Genomic DNA, 19758 nt, shown 5'->3' with positions numbered 1-19758 from the left:
CTTGACACATGAGGAAATCGAGACTCAGACAGGGTCAATAACCACCTCAAACTCACAGAGCTTTTCGGGTTGGAGCTGTCTCATCCCAAAGTCCATGTTCTTCCCATTGATGCTATGCTGTGCGTAGCACGGATTTACTTTTAACTCTCAATGTCAGTTTCATGCAGCCGGTGTGACCACCACCTCTCCTCTTTCTCACCCCACCTGGTGCCCTAACGCCAATGACCCTTCAACCCCACTAGAACCTCCCTCACCCCTTGTGGTCCTCTCACCCCTCATTACTCAGCAACAAGGTTGCTCACCCCTCATTACTCAAGGTCAATGTATATAATCATTCCTTTGCATACATCCTCTGCCCTTGCCCTCTCACTGCATCTTCAGAGGTGCTTGTAAACCTACCACTCTGGTTAAATCCAACTCTCCACCTCCTCTGTTCCTGTATCTGTGCAGCTCAAAGTGATGGAGAAAAAGACACAATCACACCACTGATCTCACTTTCAATTCATGATCACCAGCTTTGGGTGGGCCCTTCGTGTAGCTAGGGTCTCACTATACTTCCCGGGGCCATTCACTCAGCCCCTCAACTAGGTGGTGTTTTATTTTTTTTCCTTTTTCCTCAGCTCTCGGACACCTCCTTCCCCATCCTCACTCTCAGATGTTGCTGCTTCCCGTTTCACTGAAGGAACGGAAGAGAACTCCATTAGACTCCTACTACGACATGCCCCCGCTGCCAGCACTTGCAGTGACATCCTCCACTTCCCACCATGCTCACCTCTGCCCTGGATCCCCTTTCCTCTTCCCACTCAGCAACTCTGCTCCAGCAATTCCGCCCCCCCTCTCTACAGCATCAACTTTCCTCAAACTCAACACGTCTGAAACTGAACTCCAGATCTCCTGCTGTAAGTTTCTCGGCCTGCAGCCTTCCCCATCTCAGTGGAGGGCAACTCCATCCTTTCAGTCATTCAGGTCAAAAACCATGGAGTCACCCCCGACTCCTTTCTTCACACCCCACATTCTGTCAGGCAATCCTATTGGCTCCACCTTCCAACTGTATCCAGACTCTGACCACTCCTCCCCACTTCCTCTGCTCCTACAGGGGTCTGAGCTGCCATCACCAGTGGATGACGCTTCTTCACTCGTCTTTCTGCCCGACCCTCATGCATTGCAGCCTGTTCCCAGTACAGCATCTGGAGGGATCCTTTCAAGATATAAATCCGATCAGATTTCTCCTCTACTCAGAACTGTTTAGTGGTTCCCCGTTTTTCAGTGAGAATCAAAGCCAAAGTCCTACGACAGCCACATAATCCAGCCAGCCCACACCTGTTACCTCTCTTACCCTCTCCCCTATTGCTCCCCACCGATTCTCTCTGTCCCAGCCCCAGGAAGGCACACCCCCACCTGAGGGCCTCTGCAATGGCCCTTCCCTCTGTGAGGAGCTCTCTTTCCCCAGATGCTCAGTCGTTACTTCCCTGCCTCCCCACCTTCAAGTCTTTGCTTACCAGTCCCCATCTCAATGAGCCACCATGACTACCCTGTTCAACCACTGTACCCAATGCCCTGCCCACCCAGCACTCTCAATGCCCCTTATTCTGCCCCTACTTTTTCTTCTTCCTAACACTTACCACCTTCCGGCGTACTGTTCAATTTACTTATTTACCACGTTTACTGTATGTCTTCCCCTCATTACTCTCTCTCCTTCCCCCACACCCACCCCACATAGATAAAAGCCCCATAAGGGCAGGGATCTTTGTTTTGCTCTCTGAAGTATCTCAAGCAGCTAGAACAACGCCTGACACACAGATGGGCCTCAATAAATACTTGAATGACTGAATTGAATTGAATGACTGAACTGAAGTCTAAGAGACTAACTATCTTCTGAAACTGTAACCTGTACTTGAGCTCACTCAACATGACGAAGGCGCAGCCAAGGAGAGAAATGAGTGGCTGTGAGGCCGTTACAGAGACTAAATCCAGAGCAGCCTCTTACCATCCTTCGCGTATGCCACACAGTACACAGTATCTTTGTGTCCCTTTAGGGGCTGAAGTAAGGTGCCATCAGACGTGTCGTAAACCTGGCAAAAAAGAGACAAAAGTACAGATTACCCACGTGGCATCCATTAGTCAGAATCCCTGCAGGTTGCTGCTGCTATTTTTGTTGTCATAACAACACATTTGTCATATTCTTAAATTTGCACCAAGTAAAAACTGAACCAAGAAACCAGAAAGAATGTGACTTAAAGTTGGGAAACACAAGAAGGAGAGGCTCTGATTCTGCCCATTACATGGCCGGAAATGTGCCATTAATGCTCAAGAAACAAAAGTTCACTCCGTGAAACTTCTCTACAAAGTTCACTCCCCTTGCATGTATTTGGATATATGACCAAACAAGCTAGGCCCTCCCTAATAAAGCCAGCACAAAGAGCCCAGCTAGAGCATGAATTAAATGCCAGTGCTAGCCCTGCCCTACTACCAACATCACAGAGAGATGTTTCATACTTGCTACCAAGAGTTGGAAGTCACAGACCTGAACTCTGGGTTTGCAAACTGGAGGGAGTGTTATAAACCCATCTGTAACGTGATTTAGGATTTTATAGCTGTGTAACATCTATAAGTATGTGGAGATTTAAAAAACACACCATCTGAGAAATAAAAGCAAAAACCCGCCAAAATGGTAAGTGTTGCAGAAGATAAACTATGGGAAAAACCTGAAAGGATTTGGATTGTTTACCCTGGACAGAAGAAGTCTGCAGAACAATTTACCCACGGCTTTCAGATTATGTAGTTACCATGCACAGAATGGAGATCAGGCCGTCTGCATATCTCGAGACAACAGAGCAAGAGGAAGCGGACTTACGCAGGAGGAAGGGGAGATCATGCAAAGGGTTTTAGGTCAAACATAAAGAGTTCTCTGAAAATTACTTTTATACTCTGGGACAGGTTGCAGAGACTGCTTACGTTCTTTGAAAATATGAAAAATAGGACAGCATCCATATGGAATTGCTTAGGAAGGCCAGTGCCTAAAAGCTGGGGTCAGGCTATCTGGCTTCTCATGGAGGGAGCCCCTTCAGGCCTGTTGTTTGAATTTTTCAGGGGGACAAAATGTGAACTGACAACAGCTCAGTTTCAAAGGCATTTTAATTATTTTGAACTCTTTCGTGGGTGTCTCAAAGTAAAAAGGGAAAGATTAATGACTCCAAAGAAGGTATTGTTCAACAGGTTCCTATCTGATAGACAGTTTACCTACCTGTTTTAAATAGCCCATTTCCTTCCCTATTAAAAAATAATGACTGGTTTTTCCACCTTGCCTTTTTATCTTAAAAAGAGGTTAAATTCAGAGCACTTACAAGAGGGAGAGGAAAAAAGCACTTAAAAAGGAAACTCAGACAAAATCCTACCAGTAATCTGTTTCCTGCAGCCAAAATCAGCTGGGTTCCGTCGGGCTTAAATGCGAGGTCATATACACTAAACAGGAGACAAGACAAGACAAAAGGACAATTAGGAACCAAAATGATGAGGTCTGCTAATGGCTGGAGAAAGCAAACTTTATTCCATTACGAAGCACTGATTGTGTATGAGAGAGAAAAATAATGGCTAAGAATTGCATTTGGTTGCAAATTCCATTCAACTACCACACCTTCGATCACAATTCACTTGGCAGTTAGCGTTGTGTCCCAATTTCCACCTGTCCAGAAGCCAGATGCCAGACATGATTCAAAGGGTAAACAGTGGAGGGCACTACCTCATCTAATAATACCATAAAGGTTACACGAACTGAAAGAATGTGTGAGGGCTAGCAAATCCACAGGTCTCTGAAAAAGTTGGTCATTTATTAAAATATCATTACTGGACTTCCCTGGTGGTCCAGTGGTTAAGACTCCACGCTTCCAATGCAGGGGGCACGGGTTCGATCCCTGGGTGGGGAAGTTCCACATGCCGAGAGGCACAGCCAAAAAAAAAAAAACGTTACTCTTTCCAATTAATCAGATACTTATCAAGTGCCTCTTAGGTGCTAGGAGCTAACAGATACAAGATGAGTAGATCACAGACCCTCCCTGCCCTCAAGGAAATTACCATCCTGTGGGAAGGTGATGCTCAGACACTCACAAAGAATCACATGTCATCAATTGTAAAGCACACTTTTTTCACATTTGAACATTTCTGATGTTGGGATGTGTCTTATAGTTGATGATGTGTCAGTTTAACTGGCAGCATTTTTTGCTTTCTTAGTCGTACGTAAAATAATGATATTTTACAATCAGTGACCTCTTAGATTGGATGAAATATAGAATAATACTGTGATAGAGGCTTTAGGAGATACATTAAAGTATATATTGTAGGATTCCAAGGAGTAGACACAGTGTTCTGATTTGGAGAGGATCAGAAAAAGCTTCATGAAGAAAACAATATGTGAAAAAGGTAGGGCTTCTGAGACATGCAGGAGGAGACTGGGTAGGTGCAGCATTTCAGGCACAGAAAACAGAACAAGCAAAGACAAGACAGTGGGAATAGCAAATATCTAAATAACCTAATTTGACTGAAACATTTGGCTATGTGCAAGGCAATAGGAAGCGACAAGGCTGAAAAAAACAGGCTGGAGCTGTACTACAAAGATTCTCAAATGCCCCCAGGCAGAGGATTTCATTAGGTGACCCTACTAAGAATGTGTCAGACAGCACTGCCAAGATGGCCTATTGTAAAAGTTGAGCATGGGATAAATTAACCTGGCACCTGTGAGTGATCGAAAAATATACACCCTGGAGTATTCCCTGGTGGTCCAGGGTTTAAGACTCCACAATTTCATTGCCGAAGGCGTGGGTTTGATCCCCGGTCAGGGAAATAAGATCCCAAAAGCCAGGCCGTGCGGCCAAAAGAAAAACACACCCTGGTAACTACTTGGAGCATTTACCACAGACACCCGATGCTGAGCTCTTCAAATGCATTATTTTATTCTGTCCTCACAACAATTTTATGAGGTAAGAATTACTACTCAATTTTGTGGTTGAGGACACCATGGTTCAGAAAGGTCAAGTATCTTGCCCAACATCACACAGCAAGTGAAAGGGCCAGAATTTTAACTCAGGTCTGACTTTACAGTCTGTGCCATATGGCCTTCCACTCTCCTGAATTACTGTCAAGTATAACAAATCTATGCCACCCTCAATACTTTAATAATAGTGACTAATATTTATTAAGCACATTTATTTACATGTGTGCAAAGTACAGTTTAAGTGCTTTACATGTGTTAACTCACTTAATTTTCACAACAATCTTATATCTGTTTTGCAGATGAGAAAACTAAGGCACAGAGAAGTTAACTAACTAACCTGCCTGAAAATAAACTGCTACTGAGTAGAGGTGGAGCCAGAATTCAAACGTAGGCAGTCTGACCCTGCAGCCCAAGCTCTAACCACTACGCTTGTGGCCTCCATTATAATTATTATTTGCATATGCCATAGTTGACCAAATAATTAGCAAGAGTCTCCATGTTTCATCAGCAGGAAAAAAAAAAGTGTCATCATCTACTCAAGGCATCACACATAGAATTCAGAGTTCTTATATAGGCTCCATTGACCTCAGAAGCTTCCTTTAATAAAAATAATTCTTCACATATATTCAAGAGTTAAGAGTTGTTGAAGAGTGTAAATTTACATGACCTCATTTGACCTTATGCTAACATAATGCCTCAGACAGGCCAGGCATTACTGGCCCATTTTTACTGATGAGGAAACTGAAGTATACAGGCGAGTCATCTGTCTGCTGTCACACAGCTGGCTGATGGAGAAGCCGGAACACAGCGATTGCTACCCCTCTCCAGTTGGGCATCCCTCGTGATAGAAGCAAACACAAACCCTGAGTCCTTCAGCTTCCTCGCTGTTATGTGGTAACAGACCTGGGCTTTCCCGTCTCTCAGACTTTCTTTCTCAGAACCTAGTGGACAACGTACTGGGTGCATTTCACACTCTGCGGAGAAGCAGGGTGGGAGAGGGAAAAGCAGGGGGAGCTGGGGCCAGAAGGGCTGACCCCTGGCCTGAGCTGTGGTCCTCACCTACACAGCAAGGCTAGGGAGCTGCCCTCCTGCCTCACAGGGTACACAAGCACCACCTGCTGTGGGGAGCTGGTGAGGCACGAGGTTTGGGAAGGGTCTGCACCTCTCTTCCACAGTCATCTTGGTCGTGTGGCTCCCTTCCTGCCTTGTACATGTCTGAGCCTATCAAAGTGGTTCCCGTGTGGCTTCTTCTTCACTAGGATCATTTTGGGCTGAATTATTAGCAAATCATTTCTGAGCATCTCACTTGGGCCAAGTCTTTAGCTATCTTCCTTTCAGATGTGAAAATTCATTTTCTCCTCATTTCTCAAAGTTTGCTTTTCTAAAATACAACATACATGTCTGATTTACCCCAATCAAAATTCTTATTGTACTTAGAATCTGTACAATTCAATTTAAGAATTATATAATCTTCTGTATTTACACTGTTTCAGATACTATCTTATCTCCTTAATTACAGTCATATGCAATTTCAGGGTAATGACCCTATTTTAGACATCTGTGGACCCACAGTACATGGCATTGTCCTAGACACAAAATGAGTATAACTGACAAACTGACAAGATTTTTATCTTGAACCCCTTGGGCTTTAATTACATCATAAGATCACAGAAACTTTCCCAAACTATTGGGAAAGACCCTAGACCCTGTCATATAGTCCAACTCCCCTACCAGGGCAGGAATTCCCTATTGATGGATCCAGCCTCTGCTTGAACACTTCCAGGGCTGGGGAGCTCACCCGTCTGCAGACGGTCTATTGTACGGTAAGATGGCTCTCTCTCCCCACCTGTCCCCTTTTATGAAAAACGGACATTGTCAGATTCCACTGCAGAGAGACAGAGGGTGAGTCCTGCAAACTGCCCTCTGCCAACCCTGTGCCCACCCCACTGTAAACTGAAGCCTCAAGGTGCCTCTCCAAATCCTGCACAACCTGATCCAGCCCCCACTTACTTGCTTTGAATCTTAAGCAAATTGTTACCTCATTAAGTCTCAGTCTCTTCATCTGTAAATGGGGTAACAATTCCAACCTCACAGGCTGCTGTGGAGATTAAACAAGATAAGGCATGTAAACACTGTCTGGCCCACAGCTGCTGTGGATGAGGGGCAGAGCAGATGGCGGCCCGCCTGGAATAAGGCATCATGGTTGAGAAGAACCTAGAGCACTGCTTGGAAGGGAGAAAAGAGGGAGTTCAGAGAAGAATAAGAGAACATTTGGGAAGGGCCTTTGGACAGGAAAATGGAGTTTTCAGCTGAACTGAAAAGCATAAATTTAAATCTTAGCAAAAGGGGGCAGGGTGGGGCAGGGGAAAGACCACCTAATTAAGTGCACAATCTGACATGGAAGGTAATGGGGAGTCACTCTGGCTTGATGAGAGGTGGAGTAACGGATCACAACAACAGGACTCGCAAAAGAGAATTCCTGCTGCTACACGAAGGTTAGACGGAAGCAAAGAGCAGACCAGCAGGCGGAGCTGGTTCAGTGTGGAGGAAGAATCTTTGACATCTGGGATTTTGGAGTTCTACTATTTATTTTTATAGTTTTTTGTTTTGTCTCATTCTGGGCTATCAGCTTGCATATGTAGCTGCCATCAGTATTGCTGGTCTCTAGAACCCCTAAAGCCCCTACACTAGAATAGCTGTAATGGGCCAAAAACCAAATAACCAATCTTCATTCATCATTCATTCACCCACCTCTCATTCATTCATGAATACCTCTATCCATGAAATAATCACAACAACCACTGTCTAGGCTCTAGAATAAGCCTTGGAAATGAGTAAGACATAGCCATTGCTTTTAAGGGGTTTATAGACTTCTGGGATCAACAGTTTCCCTTAAACTCTTGCACTAGACAGACGCTAAGTACCACAAGAGAGGAATGAACAAAATCCTATGCCAGGGGTTGAAAACTGGGAGCCAATCAGGCTATATTTGGCCAGCAAACGTTTTGTTTGGCCCATATGGTATTTTATTTTGTATTTTTTTTTTTTTTTTTTTTTTTACAGATTAGGTGCCAACATTTAAAAATTAGGACATTTCACATAAAAACCCAGATTCCTGGTTTCTGGTGAAAACAGGAAGCTCTGAGCCACGCTGGGCCAAATTCCTGCAGGGTGGTAACTGGCAGAAGCAGAGCAGCTGCTCTCCCTTTCAGTCAGAGCATGCGCTCTCCAGTTTGCCACAGTCCTTGCCACTTGTTAGTATCTGACAGCAAAACCAAATGCTCAGCTGCTAGCTATCAGCAGCTTGTGCTATGAGTACTTTTATAACAGTTAAGAGAAAAGTAAAAAAAAAAATTTTTTTTTTTACTCAAATCTCTATTAAAAGTAGAAGTGAAAGATACAGTGGTAGGGCTATACGTTTCAAGAAGAGTGCAGTATAGAAAAGACGAATACTCCTAGGGAAAACAAACAATTCCTTGTGTTCAAGATGCAAATAAACATCTCCCATTTACGTTGCCTGCCTGATTCCTGCAGGCATTGAGTTTGCAGCCTCTGTAACACCAGGAATAATTAATGCGGTGGCTAAGGGCATTGGCTCTGGAGTGAGGAAGAAAGGCTGGCTCCACCACTTATTCACTGTGTGACCCTGGCAAATTATTTACCCACTCTGTGCTTCAGTCGCCTCATTATGTAAAACAGAAGTAAGTATAGTACCTACGTCAGGTACTGTTGTGAGGTGACAATGAGATAAAAGATATGAAGTTCTCAGCCAGTGCCTGGCACAAGTAAGCATTAGCTATTACTGGTGCAGAGTACAAGAGAGCGACCATCTCCAAAGGGAGGCTTAAGGACGTTTAGGATTTCATTGTGAGGAGATGAAGGCTCACACAAGAGAGGCCAAAGAAAGACAGAGAGGGAATGGCTCTGTTCCAGTAGCCAAAGCAGAGGCTTCACAATGAAGCTGAAAAGATCATGTAGGAAGTTTTGAAAGTCAGGCTGAGGAGAACTGCCCAATAAGTCAGTATGCCCCCAAATGTGTTGTTATACGATGGATTTGGGGGATAAAAATGGAATAGGACATTAAACAACGTTGAATCATAAAGTGAGAAAGTCATTCTCTTTCGATCCTCTTTCAAACCTTCTAACAAAACATAGGAGAAAGTCTTGCTTTGATGCTATTCAACTCAAGCACCTCTCCAACCACACTTGCTAAATCTCTAGCTCTAGAGACACTACACCTGAGGCTCAGAGGTTCCCTAGCAACAGTATCTAGCTACAACTTGTTAACGCCGTTTTGTTTCTCCCTGCTTTAAGTTCTACAGTTATCTTACATTTACAGCAATTGCTACTGGTTTTCACATACGGTGTAATAAAGTTTCCCTGTAGAATGTAAAAGCATGTTTAAAGGAAAATAAGTGAGACAATTTAGAGAAAAGGTCAAGTAAACAAGAGTATAGGTAATACGCGGATGCGGCCTAAGTTGTGAAGCTGGAAAACACTGATGAGCCCAGGATGGATTTTGAGTAAAGGAACGACAAGATCAGACTGTGATTATGTGTAAAGCCGCCTCCACAAGCCACTACCTCACGCGTGGTACATTCCCTTGCTCCCTCTCCAGGCCTCAGTTTCTCCATCCGCAAAGCGGTGGGAGGGCGACCCTGCAGTCGCCCAGAGCCGGGACTCAGGGCCCTCAGCCCAGCGCGCAGGCCCGTTACCCTTGGCAACCACCAGGGTTCACGCCATAGCGCCCGCCATCCCCGCTGGGGCTCAGCCTCCCGCTCCTCCCGGACTGCCCCGCTCCTCACCACTGCTCGGCTTTATCTCTCCACGTCAACACGGCCCTCATAGCGGTTTCCCTCACGCCTCGGGCCCCTCCTCCCCGCCTCAGCAACAGGCCTAACTCCGCGAGCCACTTTGTCTGCCGGCGCTACCCCGGCAACGCACATGCGCAGTGAGCTACGCACGAGGCAGAGAGTTCCGAGTGCGCATGTCTAAAAGGGAGGGCTAGAAAGAAGGAATGGGAGGCTAGAAGGCGTCCTCATATCTAGGACGCGCGCGATTGGTCGGAACGGGCAGGGGGCGGTGCGTCTTCCTCGACAAAGGATTTGATTGGCTGAGCCGTGGAAATGGCGGCTGTGGTTGAGGGGGGCGGCCGGAAAGCTGCTGAGCAGTCGGATAGACTTCCACTGCCTTCATCTTTTGGTTCCAGCCTAGAATTCCGAACTGAAGTTTTCACCTCTAACTCCGCTCCACACCCAGAGCGACGCACCTTCTCAGCCTATTACTGCATCCGGAGCCCGCTTGAGGGACACGTCTGGGATGGAGAGTCCGAGCCTGGGGGACTGCGGAGCTGCCCCCTCGGTCATCGCCAACCAGCGCCTAGTCCCAGAGCGGCCCTGTGACCTCCGGCAAGTTATTGTCCCCTTTCGGGCTTCAGTTTCACCATCTGTAAAATGGGAGCGGGGAAGTAGAGGGTGGGTGGGCCTTTCTTACCTAGGGTGGATGGACACTTGGAGGCCGGCAGGGTTAGTTCCTGCGAACAGGGGCTGGAGTACTGAGTACTTGTGTATGTGCGGTGTGGGGCTAAGATGATTTACCTACTTTTTTTTTTCCCCCAAAAAAAATGTGATTCTCAGAACTACCTTGAAAGAGGTATTACCTCCCTTTTACAGATGGAGAAAGAGACTTTGACAGGTTAAGTAACTTGCTTTTGGACCACATAGGTAGTAAATGGCAGAGCTGGGATTTGAACCCAGTCTGTTGATTTTAAAGTTAGTGCTGTTTTCACCAGGATTCAGTTTCCTTATCTCCAAAATTGTGAACAGTATAATTTCTTAAGATCCACCCAGATCTCCCAAATTATTTAACCCCGTATTACATCAGAAGACTTTGATTGTAATTCTAGTTAGTCACTGGCTCATGCTTTGTTTCCCTATTTGTAGAAGAGAAGTTGATTAGACATCTCTAGAGACTCATCCAACTTTGAAAATGTAAATATGATTTAGTGATTAGGATACACTCTACTGAAGTTTTCAACAATAGTACAGGGGGAGAAGTATTAGACCAAGATTTAGTAGACCTAGGTCCTGGAATCAGTTCTGCAAATAACTTAATCTTCCTGTCACTCAATTTTATCAATAAAATGAGAGTAATCCTTATCCTACCTACCTCACAAGGTTATCGGATCAAGAATGAAAGAGAAAAAAAAAAAAAAAAAAGAATGAAAGAGAGTTTGAAAATTCTTTATCAAATGTTCTTTACCTTTTAGAGGGTTACAACCTCTGATGAAAGTAATAGACACTGTCCCCCCACTGCCCCCAAAATGCACATATATATAAAATTTTACCTCACTTATTTCGGGAGAAGGAGGGTATCTCACTGACTCATTTAAGCTGTTCTGTTGATCCCCAGGTTAAGAGCTCAGCTACTGGTTCATGTTTTTAACTTACGCAAGTGTCACGAGAAATCTCTATAACAGAGCTATTCAATGATTAACAAAAAAATTTTTTTTTTCTAGCAAGTAGCTTGAGCTTTCCATTGTGCAGAGATTTCCAACCATTTTGAACCATGTTGGAGGACAGGAAGAGATCCTCTCATAGAATGACTGAGCCACACTGATTTTAATCTCTCCCGTAGTCCGATAATAGTCCATGTGGTTCCTTCTCTGTTATGGACTGAAATTGAATAAGCAGAGTCAAATTAATTTTAAATGAGCTAATCACTTGGAGTTTGTTTTTTTTTCAGGAAGGAAGATGTTGCTTCGGGATCAGAAAGAGTGGGAGAAGATGAGAAAACAAATGGTGATAAAAGCAGCAGTGAGTGTAATCCCCCGCTGCAAAACCCGTTGCTTCCTGCTCAATTGGGGGTAGCGCAGTGACAGAGTGCCATAAGTCTGTACCATGTGGATGGGAAAGAGTTGTGAAGCAAAGGTTGTCTGGGAAAACAGCAGGAAGATACGACGTATATTTCATCAGGTGAGCACGCAAGATGGTAAAGATACTACAGCCAAATAATTTTGTCTAGACAGGTGGTAGGAAAGCATAACAGGAGTTTTGGCTTTTTTCTGTTTTTACCATAAAACCATTACAGATTCTGTTCCTTCACTGTCACTGGTTAGTTACATCAGGTGAGTTGGGGACAAATACTTATATTTTCTGCTACTGTGAATGGCTACTGGTAAGGTTGCACTTAAGCTATATTTGTAAAATTATGTTCTGTTGTCATAGAGGAAACTATTTTAAAGTATCACTTTATCACTTTTTTTATTTTAAATGACAAATGCCCATGGCAAAGTTTGGAAATTATTAATAAAAAATCCTAAATGTGGTCCAGTTTTTTTTAAAAGTCACTTTTATTAACTAGCAATAAGTTTTCTTTAATATCATTTTCTAGCCCACAGGGACTGAAGTTCCGATCCAAAAGTTCACTTGCTAATTATCTTCACAAAAGTGGAGAGACTTCTCTTAAGCCAGAAGATTTTGATTTTACTGTACTTCATAAAGGAGCATCAAGTCAGGATGTAAGACCAAGCATGGCAGCTCTTGCCATCCCAACCGCAAAACGAAAGTAGCAATTCAAACCGGAGCCTCAGGACACGAAGCAGGTGGAAAAAAGATGTGGTTTCTTTGCCAAGTGCTAGTTTGAAATTGCAAGATAGCAGAGAACTCTCTAACTTTACTTCCATTCATTGGCTTTTGAAGAAGATGACGGTGTTGTTAATGATGCTGGACTCCAGAAAGGTTAGAAAGTCCAAAAGAAAGGTGACTGTTTGAAAGGGATTCAAATTAAGAAAACTAAAAACAGGGTGCCGGAGGAGTCTTCCAGATCCTGTTCAAAGTAATAGAAAAGAGCATCTGTGTATAATAGGCAAGCAGATGCTGAAAGTGACCCTCTTGCACAAGAAAGTCAGCTTGAGAGAAATTGCTGCCGTCTCTGATGCCAGAGGCGAGTCGACAAGACCTCTCACTGTTACCAGTGAAGAGGAGAGGCTTGGTAAAGAAAAATCATTGTGTTCAGGATCAGATTTGAACAGACCACTTCTGGCATCATAAACAAATTACGTTCAACTGAAGAAGCAGGACACAACAAGAAGTGTGAAGGTACCTTTTTAGAATCTGAGGAAATAAGAACCAAAGTAGAAGTTGGGGAAAGGAAGGAGCATTTGCATATTGACATTTCAAAAGGTGGCTCTGAAATGGACAACAGCTCACAAACGGAGAAAGACTCTACTTCTGCGAAAATATTTCAAGGTATTCAGTGCACTAAAGTGCTGTTAAACATGTGATGAGGATTTTGCACTTCATGCCTGTACCCAGTTAGCATAGTGGGATAGAATGAAGAAGTAGGGCCAAATATCAGATACATTCTACCAGTTGGTCCTAGTGCCTTGTGTAACTGATATTTAAGCCCTTTTGTATGGCAAAGAAACAGCTGGCTACTGCCTTGATGCCCCAACAGAGGACAATTGTGCCATAACCGTTGCTACCATCATGTTACAACACCTGGGACTCTCCTCACAGTGCTGTGTCCCTTCTTCCCTTTTTTCCAGCCAGTAATCTTACAACTTTAGGGAAATAAAAAGGTTTCACTTGTGAAAAAGATTTGGGGAAGACTCCTTTTATACATAAACTGGTGAGAATAGTATCTTCTCTTTTGCACCCTCCTGTTACTATTACTGATGTGTGACTTCCAATTAATTTTATATATCATAGTCATTTTTATCTTTCTATTGTAATATAATGCTTCTCTAAAATGCTTTAGAGCTCTAAATAATTCAAAACTGTAATCACATAGTTCATCTATTATTTGTAATATGCTCTTAATACAGAGTTCAGAGCTTAACAGTTTTGCCTTTATAATACCTCAGTGAATAAGAGATAAAAGAAAGGAGACCTTGAGCAACGCTATATTAGTTATTCATTATTGCCATTATGGTATAATGAATAACTCCTTTAAGAAGAATCGTAATTTTAAAGTCCTATGGGGAGACAGCGTGGACAGATTAGTAGAAGCAGGTGGTTAGAGTTGGTTGCTGCTCCTGGTCCCACTCATGATTTTATTATGTCCTTTGCTGCTGCCTGGAATTTCTCTACCTTGAACAGAAGATGACCACATACACCTAGGAACTGCATAAAAATTCTCCAATGTGTCCTTTAAAGACCTTGAGCTTCCTAAAGCCTTGAGGTTTATGTAGATTTATTGCTAGTAAAATGGGCAAATAAAGTATCAAAAACATCCTTTTGTGACTAAAATGGAAGTATCCTAGTCATCCTATGCATAAAGAAGTCTAGTTCTCAACATAAGTACGTTTACTGTAGGTAATAGGTATCCAACAGAGTAGTAAAGACTTTCCCAGTGCCTTAGTTAGAAATTGCCACGTAAATTGAGCTTAGTCTCCTAGTAATAAAGGAGGCTAGCCAGTAATTATCTATAGGAACCCACAGAAGAAATTATCAAGTAGGTAGTAAGAGCAGTTTCCTTTGTTCTGACTCTTTTTTTACTTTCCACTGGGCTTTGCCTATTCAAACTAGAATAGCAAAAAAAACACTAGACTGATTATCTGGAGACGTGATACTTGTCCCAATCTATAGTCAGTCCCACTATTGTTTTCAGATAGTTGCTTAATTTCTAAGCCTTAGAGTCTTCATCTGTAAAACACAGGTAATAACCCTCACCAGTCCTGTTTTTCATATCATGAATACTGTAACGTAAAATGAGAAGTGAAAAAGATGGCTTCACGCTAGACAAATGCAAGGTATTATTAACTGACATTCAAATTTAGAGGGTATGGCTATAGGGAGTATTAAATGTGATGATTTTAGAAACTTGAAAGCCTAATAATGGTGGTCAAAGAGTCTTTGTTAAGTTAAACTTCCCAGTAGATAGTGGCCTTAGGTGTTCTAAGATCCAAATCTTAGGCTTTCCTGCAGGTTCTGTTTTATCTGTACCCTTTTTTGGTTTGTTTTTGTTTTTTTTAGTTAAAAGTATTCACTGCAGAATATTTGGAAAATATGGAAAATTAAAAGAAAAAAATTAGCAACAACCATTATGCCATTTTGGTTTATTCTAATCTCTCACATTTTTTTCTTTTTTTATTAAATTGGGATCATATGTTGAATATGCTTTTTTCACTTAAAAATTAATGACATGGGAAAAATTCATGATGTAGTCTCAAAATATTTTAATAACCACATTGTACAAATGTCATAATTTAAATATTCTATATTATTTCCAATTTTCAATGTAGTGAACTCTGAACAAAAATCATAGAGAACTAGTATAATAGTGGTTAAAGGCATGGACTCAGGAACCAGACTGCCTGGATTAGAATTTCAGCTCTTGACACTTACTAGCTGTGGCACCTTGGGCAAGTTACCTAGCTTCTCTGTACCTCAATTTCCTTATTTGTAAAGTGGAGACAAAATAGTACCTACCTTGCTCATAGGTCATTAGTAGGAGTAAACTGGTTAATTTTTGTGAAGTGCTTAGAATAGTGCTAAACTGAACGTTTTATAGCAGTAGTGTGTTGTTGTTGTTATTTGCAGCCCTGAATATTACTTTAGGCTGAACCATAGATTCTGTAAACAATGTTCACTCTTTCCTTTTCAGAAGACACCATCCCACAGACACAAATAGAAAAAAGGAAAAGAAGCCTGTATTTTTCCAGCAAATATAACAGACAAGGTATCCCTTTTCCAATCAGAAAACCAGACTTTAAATCTATTTCAAGTGTTCCCCTCTAATACAGTGTGTTTGTTTAGCTCTTAGTCCCCCACGACGCAAGGCCTTTAAGAAGTGGACACCTCCTCGGTCACCTTTTAATCTTGTCCAAGAAACACTTTTCCATGATCCGTGGAAGCTCCTCATTGCGACTATATTCCTCAACCGGACCTCAGGTTTGTGGATTCTTTTAATTTTTGGCGTAGTAGAGACAGTGTGATGAGGAGAACTGATCAGGAAACCTGGTCTCAAGTTTGATTTTGACCTCAGGTAAGGCCTTCTTTCAGTCAGTCCTCAAACTCTTCACCTATAGACTACATGACATCCAACAGCCTTTTTAGCATTAAAGAACAGATTTCCATTTATGTTCTACTTCCAAATTACTTTTAGTCATCAATGAAAATCCGTTACTTAACCTTCCTCCTCTCTGTGTCATGTATAAAAGTATTTCTTTTTCATTGGATGCTTTCTTTAATGTCACTGGCACCTTATGTTCTGTATGGTTTTACACTAGTTATATGATGATCTGATTATTTAAAAACCAATATCATGCAAGGCCAGGTTTTGGCATAATTCAGACTGTTAACCAAATCGGTTGATGGTGTTGGGTTTTGACTCTGAGAGTGGTTGCTGATTTAGGTAATGTCTTCTCATCAGTGGTTTAAAAAGAAAGAAGGAAAAAAACTCTCTATATGAGATTTCTAGATAAAGAAGTACGTGAGCCTAAAATCAGCCCATCTGGAGGCTTGTAGTCACGTGGTTACTTTTACTTCCCAGGCAAAATGGCAATCCCTGTGCTTTGGCAGTTTCTGGAGAAGTATCCTTCAGCTGAGGTAGCGAGAACTGCAGACTGGAGAGATGTTTCAGAACTTCTTAAACCTCTTGGTCTCTACGATCTTCGAGCAAAAACCATTGTCAAGTTCTCAGGTACTTTCCCATATACCCAAAGGGAAAAACAGAAATTGTGCCTGTTTAAGAGAGCCACACCTTAAACTTTAATGTCCTCAGTTGCGACATTAATAGAGGTCATTCAGCTCAAGCACTGAAGGCATTTGAAGATAGTTCGCTTGCCCCAAAGTGCAGTCTCCCGCTGACCCAGGTGATAAATCTTTGCCCAGCACCAGGTCAGGCCGTGTGAGCAGGATTAGAGGAAGAAGTCAGTGAAGCAGAAAGCCCAGTTGACCTCAGGGACATTACCCCTGTCTCGTTAGGTCAGCACAAAACAATAATGGTTAGTGAGTGGCAGACAAGCAGGTCAGACAGGGGTGGTGGCTGCAGGAATTCAGAAGAAAGCAGCCACAAGTCAGGCTGTTAGGAGAGATTCTTTCCCGTCCCTTTCTGTTGTTTCTCCTTTTCAGGGAAAGTATTTTCCTAGAGGCTGACCTGATATGTGGGGTGTTGTATTCTCAGATGAATATCTGACAAAGCAGTGGAGGTATCCGATTGAGCTTCATGGGATTGGCAAATATGGCAACGACTCTTACCGAATTTTTTGTGTCAATGAGTGGAAGCAGGTAAGGCCCATCTCTGGCACATTTTGTCTCTGAGGCAAAGTAAGTCCACCGTTATGGTTAAAACTATTTCTTGGACACATGTGCTATTACAGTCACAACCAGCTTTGTTCCAAGCTTGAGGGGCAGTGGTGGCTTGGGGTTATTGACAGCAGGAGAGGGTCCATAGATTTCCCCAAGTCCACAAAGGCTCCCTGGTCTCTGACTGACCTCCACTGGTTTGCCACTTCTAGCCCTGTTCCTGTTATTCCCATTCACGTACTGTCTCTAGACCTGATGTGGTTTTCCTCCTGTCACAGTCATACTCGCCTTCAAAAGCACACCACTGAAGGGAAGCAGGCAGGTGCGGGATTGGAGTGCACGCTTGTTGGGTTTCTCCTAGTGGTCTCAGACTATTTTTGTGGTAGGTGGGTCCTACTTCGGCTGCCCATTCTACTGAGTATGCCCAGCCCATGGGCATCTGGGTGGCATCCTGGCAGCTGATAGGCACTGCCACATAGCCTGTACACTCTCCTCTTAGTCTGTGACTTGCCCTAAAGCATTTAGCTGGGAGGTCTGGCCAAGCCCATCCCTGCTTCACCATTTATTGTGACCTGAGCAGTCCATTTAACTCTCAGGGTCTATAAACTCCTGGAAAATGGCATATTAATACTTGACTCATGTTATCACCACCCTCCACACTGAGTCCCAGTGAAGATCAGTACCAAATTGGAAAGTACTTTGTAAACTGTAAAGGATTGCTTTGATGTAAGGTATAATTTTAACCATTCCTGAATCTCATTAGGGTAAAGGTTATCATTTTCAGGTATATTGTCATAAGGTATTGTTCCCCCACCATATCTTTAAAAAGCCAATTAAAAAAATGTATTTCTGGGCTTCCCTGGTGGCGCAGTGGTTGAGAATCTGCCTGCCAATGCAGGGGACACGGGTTCGAGCCCTGGTCTGGGAAGATCCCACATGCCGCGGAGCAACTAGGCCCGTGAGCCACAACTACTGAGCCTGCGCATCTGGAGCCTGTGCTCCGCAACAAGACAGGCCGCGATAGTGAGAGGCCCGTGCATCACGATGAAGAGTGGCCCCCGCTTGCCACAACTAGAGAAAGCCCTCGCATAGAAACGAAGACCCAACACAGCCAAAAATAAATATAAATAAGTAATAAATAAATAAAAAGTGCATACGTAACTCTGTGGTGCACAGTAGGTGCTTAGTTTAAAAAAAAAAAATGTATTTCTGATTAACTTACATAAGGCCTCTGTCTCTTAATGTGTTGTATTTCTTCCAGGTACACCCTGAAGACCACAAGTTAAATAAATATCATGACTGGCTTTGGGAAAATCATGAAAAGTTAAGTCTATCTTAAAACTCTTTGACGTTTTCAAGCTTGTTTTTATGCATTGCTTTGCACTTTGATTCTTAAAATCTCCACTAAGCACAACCGCCTTTCCAGGCGTATAGATTCTAATCAGCCCAACTAGAAACCTAATGTGTGTCTTAATGTGTGTACCACCGGAAGATCTTTGCTACTGAATGTGCTACGACATGTTCTGAGATTTTTTTTAAAAATCAATTGTTATTTGACAACAATCCTAAAAATGTATATGGCTTTTCCAATAATGAAATGTGATTTGAAGTTTAAAAAAACTTTCCTCAGTTATTAATAATGCAAAGCAAATTTCTATCAACCTTGCCTGAGGGAAGATTAGACCTCCTGTTGTCCTTCTATAGAAAATGATGTCACACAATTGTTATATGAAGAAGCAAAGAGTTTTCAGCCACACATGTCAGAAAAGATATGATAGGGTAAATTAGGCAGTTAATTAATAAAGTATTTTTATTAAAAAACGCTAACCTCCAAAGAAAAATAAGATTATTTTGTCATCATGTGTCCTTGATGACTGTCTGCTGGCTTTTAGGAATTGGAGATTTGGCTATTTGATAACCTAATGTGCATATCTGCCTGCAGTTCTGTTGCAGAGTGTTGGCTTCTGGCTCACGCATTTACCTTGATGCCTATGTGAAAACTGGAGCATTTACCCATCTCCCATCTTCCAGCTGGAGGACAGGACCTTTTAAGTTTTATGCCATTTTTAAAACAGGTATTATAATGGTATAGCTCAAATACTGAAACATTTACTTCAGAAGGAACTCACAAAACAAACAAAAATCTAAGTTATTAAATCTCGATTATCAATTGTCATTTTAAGGCATAATTTGGAAATTAAATTGATTGAATAAATGAAAAACAAATTGTTAGGGAAACTATCTTTGATGTAGGGTAGAGTGTGAACAGAACCGGGATACAGTGTGCTGCAGAGCTAGTTGGTTGTTTCCACTATAGTGAGTGAGATTCATTTTTTAGAGAAGGATGGATTTTGACCATCCTTCAAAATCCAGGAACAGGAAAACTGGCCACACACACGCACACCTCCAAGGCAAACATCCACTTCATAACCTCCCATCACGTTTTTATTTAACAGGTATCAGAGTAGCATTCACTAAGTGCAAAGCTCTGTGCCAGGGAGGGGCACAAAGATGAAAAGG

The 19758-nt window shown here is 42.6% G+C and overlaps 2 protein-coding genes across 9 annotated transcripts in view; one reads left to right on the top strand and one right to left on the bottom strand.

Moving 5' to 3' along the window:
* Positions 1 to 9937, bottom strand: part of IFT122 (intraflagellar transport 122) — a 67792-nt gene extending 57855 nt beyond the window's left edge. For 6 of the 7 annotated variants that reach the window (XM_036868959.1, XM_036868952.1, XM_036868954.1 and 3 more), the window contains exons 1-3: positions 9793 to 9937; positions 3396 to 3462; positions 1988 to 2072 (exon numbers count right to left, since the gene is read on the bottom strand). In XM_036868959.1, the coding sequence (XP_036724854.1) occupies positions 1988 to 2072; positions 3396 to 3462; positions 9793 to 9833 (193 nt within the window). In that variant the 5' untranslated portion in view covers positions 9834 to 9937. Of the gene's footprint in view, positions 1 to 1987; positions 2073 to 3395; positions 3463 to 7025; positions 7086 to 9792 lie in introns of all 7 variants that reach the window. The other variant, XM_036868953.1, reaches the window with a different exon arrangement.
* A 161-nt stretch (positions 9938 to 10098) lies between these two features.
* MBD4 (methyl-CpG binding domain 4, DNA glycosylase) lies at positions 10099 to 19206 on the top strand. Of its 2 annotated transcripts, XM_036870765.1 has the most exons (9): positions 10203 to 10395; positions 11732 to 11855; positions 12380 to 12394; positions 13080 to 13086; positions 15599 to 15670; positions 15748 to 15882; positions 16484 to 16633; positions 17117 to 17220; positions 18500 to 19206. In XM_036870765.1, exons 1-9 carry the CDS (start codon positions 10307 to 10309, stop codon positions 18575 to 18577), a joined length of 774 nt encoding a protein of 257 aa, XP_036726660.1. In that variant the 5' UTR covers positions 10203 to 10306; the 3' UTR covers positions 18578 to 19206. The 2 variants fall into 2 exon arrangements, with proteins under 2 accessions (XP_036726659.1, XP_036726660.1); XM_036870764.1 differs by having other exon boundaries at positions 10099 to 10395; positions 11732 to 11961; positions 12380 to 13236; positions 15596 to 15670; positions 18500 to 18810.
* The last annotated feature ends 552 nt before the right edge of the window (positions 19207 to 19758 follow it).

This window comes from Balaenoptera musculus, chromosome 11, assembly GCF_009873245.2.
Source record: "Balaenoptera musculus isolate JJ_BM4_2016_0621 chromosome 11, mBalMus1.pri.v3, whole genome shotgun sequence".
NCBI lineage: Eukaryota > Metazoa > Chordata > Mammalia > Artiodactyla > Balaenopteridae > Balaenoptera > Balaenoptera musculus.
Note: the sequence above shows the minus strand (reverse complement) of the source record. Positions and strands in the feature narration are given on the sequence as shown.

Coding starts and splice junctions, on each gene's coding strand:
- MBD4 (XM_036870765.1), top strand. CDS start 10,307: ATGGAGAGTCCGAGCCTGGGGGACTGCGGAGCTGCCCCCTCGGTCATC. Junction 10,396..11,731: donor GAGCGGCCCTGTGACCTCCG/GCAAGTTATTGT, acceptor TTTTTTTTTCAG/GAAGGAAGATGTTGCTTCGG. Junction 17,221..18,499: donor GTGTCAATGAGTGGAAGCAG/GTAAGGCCCATC, acceptor TATTTCTTCCAG/GTACACCCTGAAGACCACAA.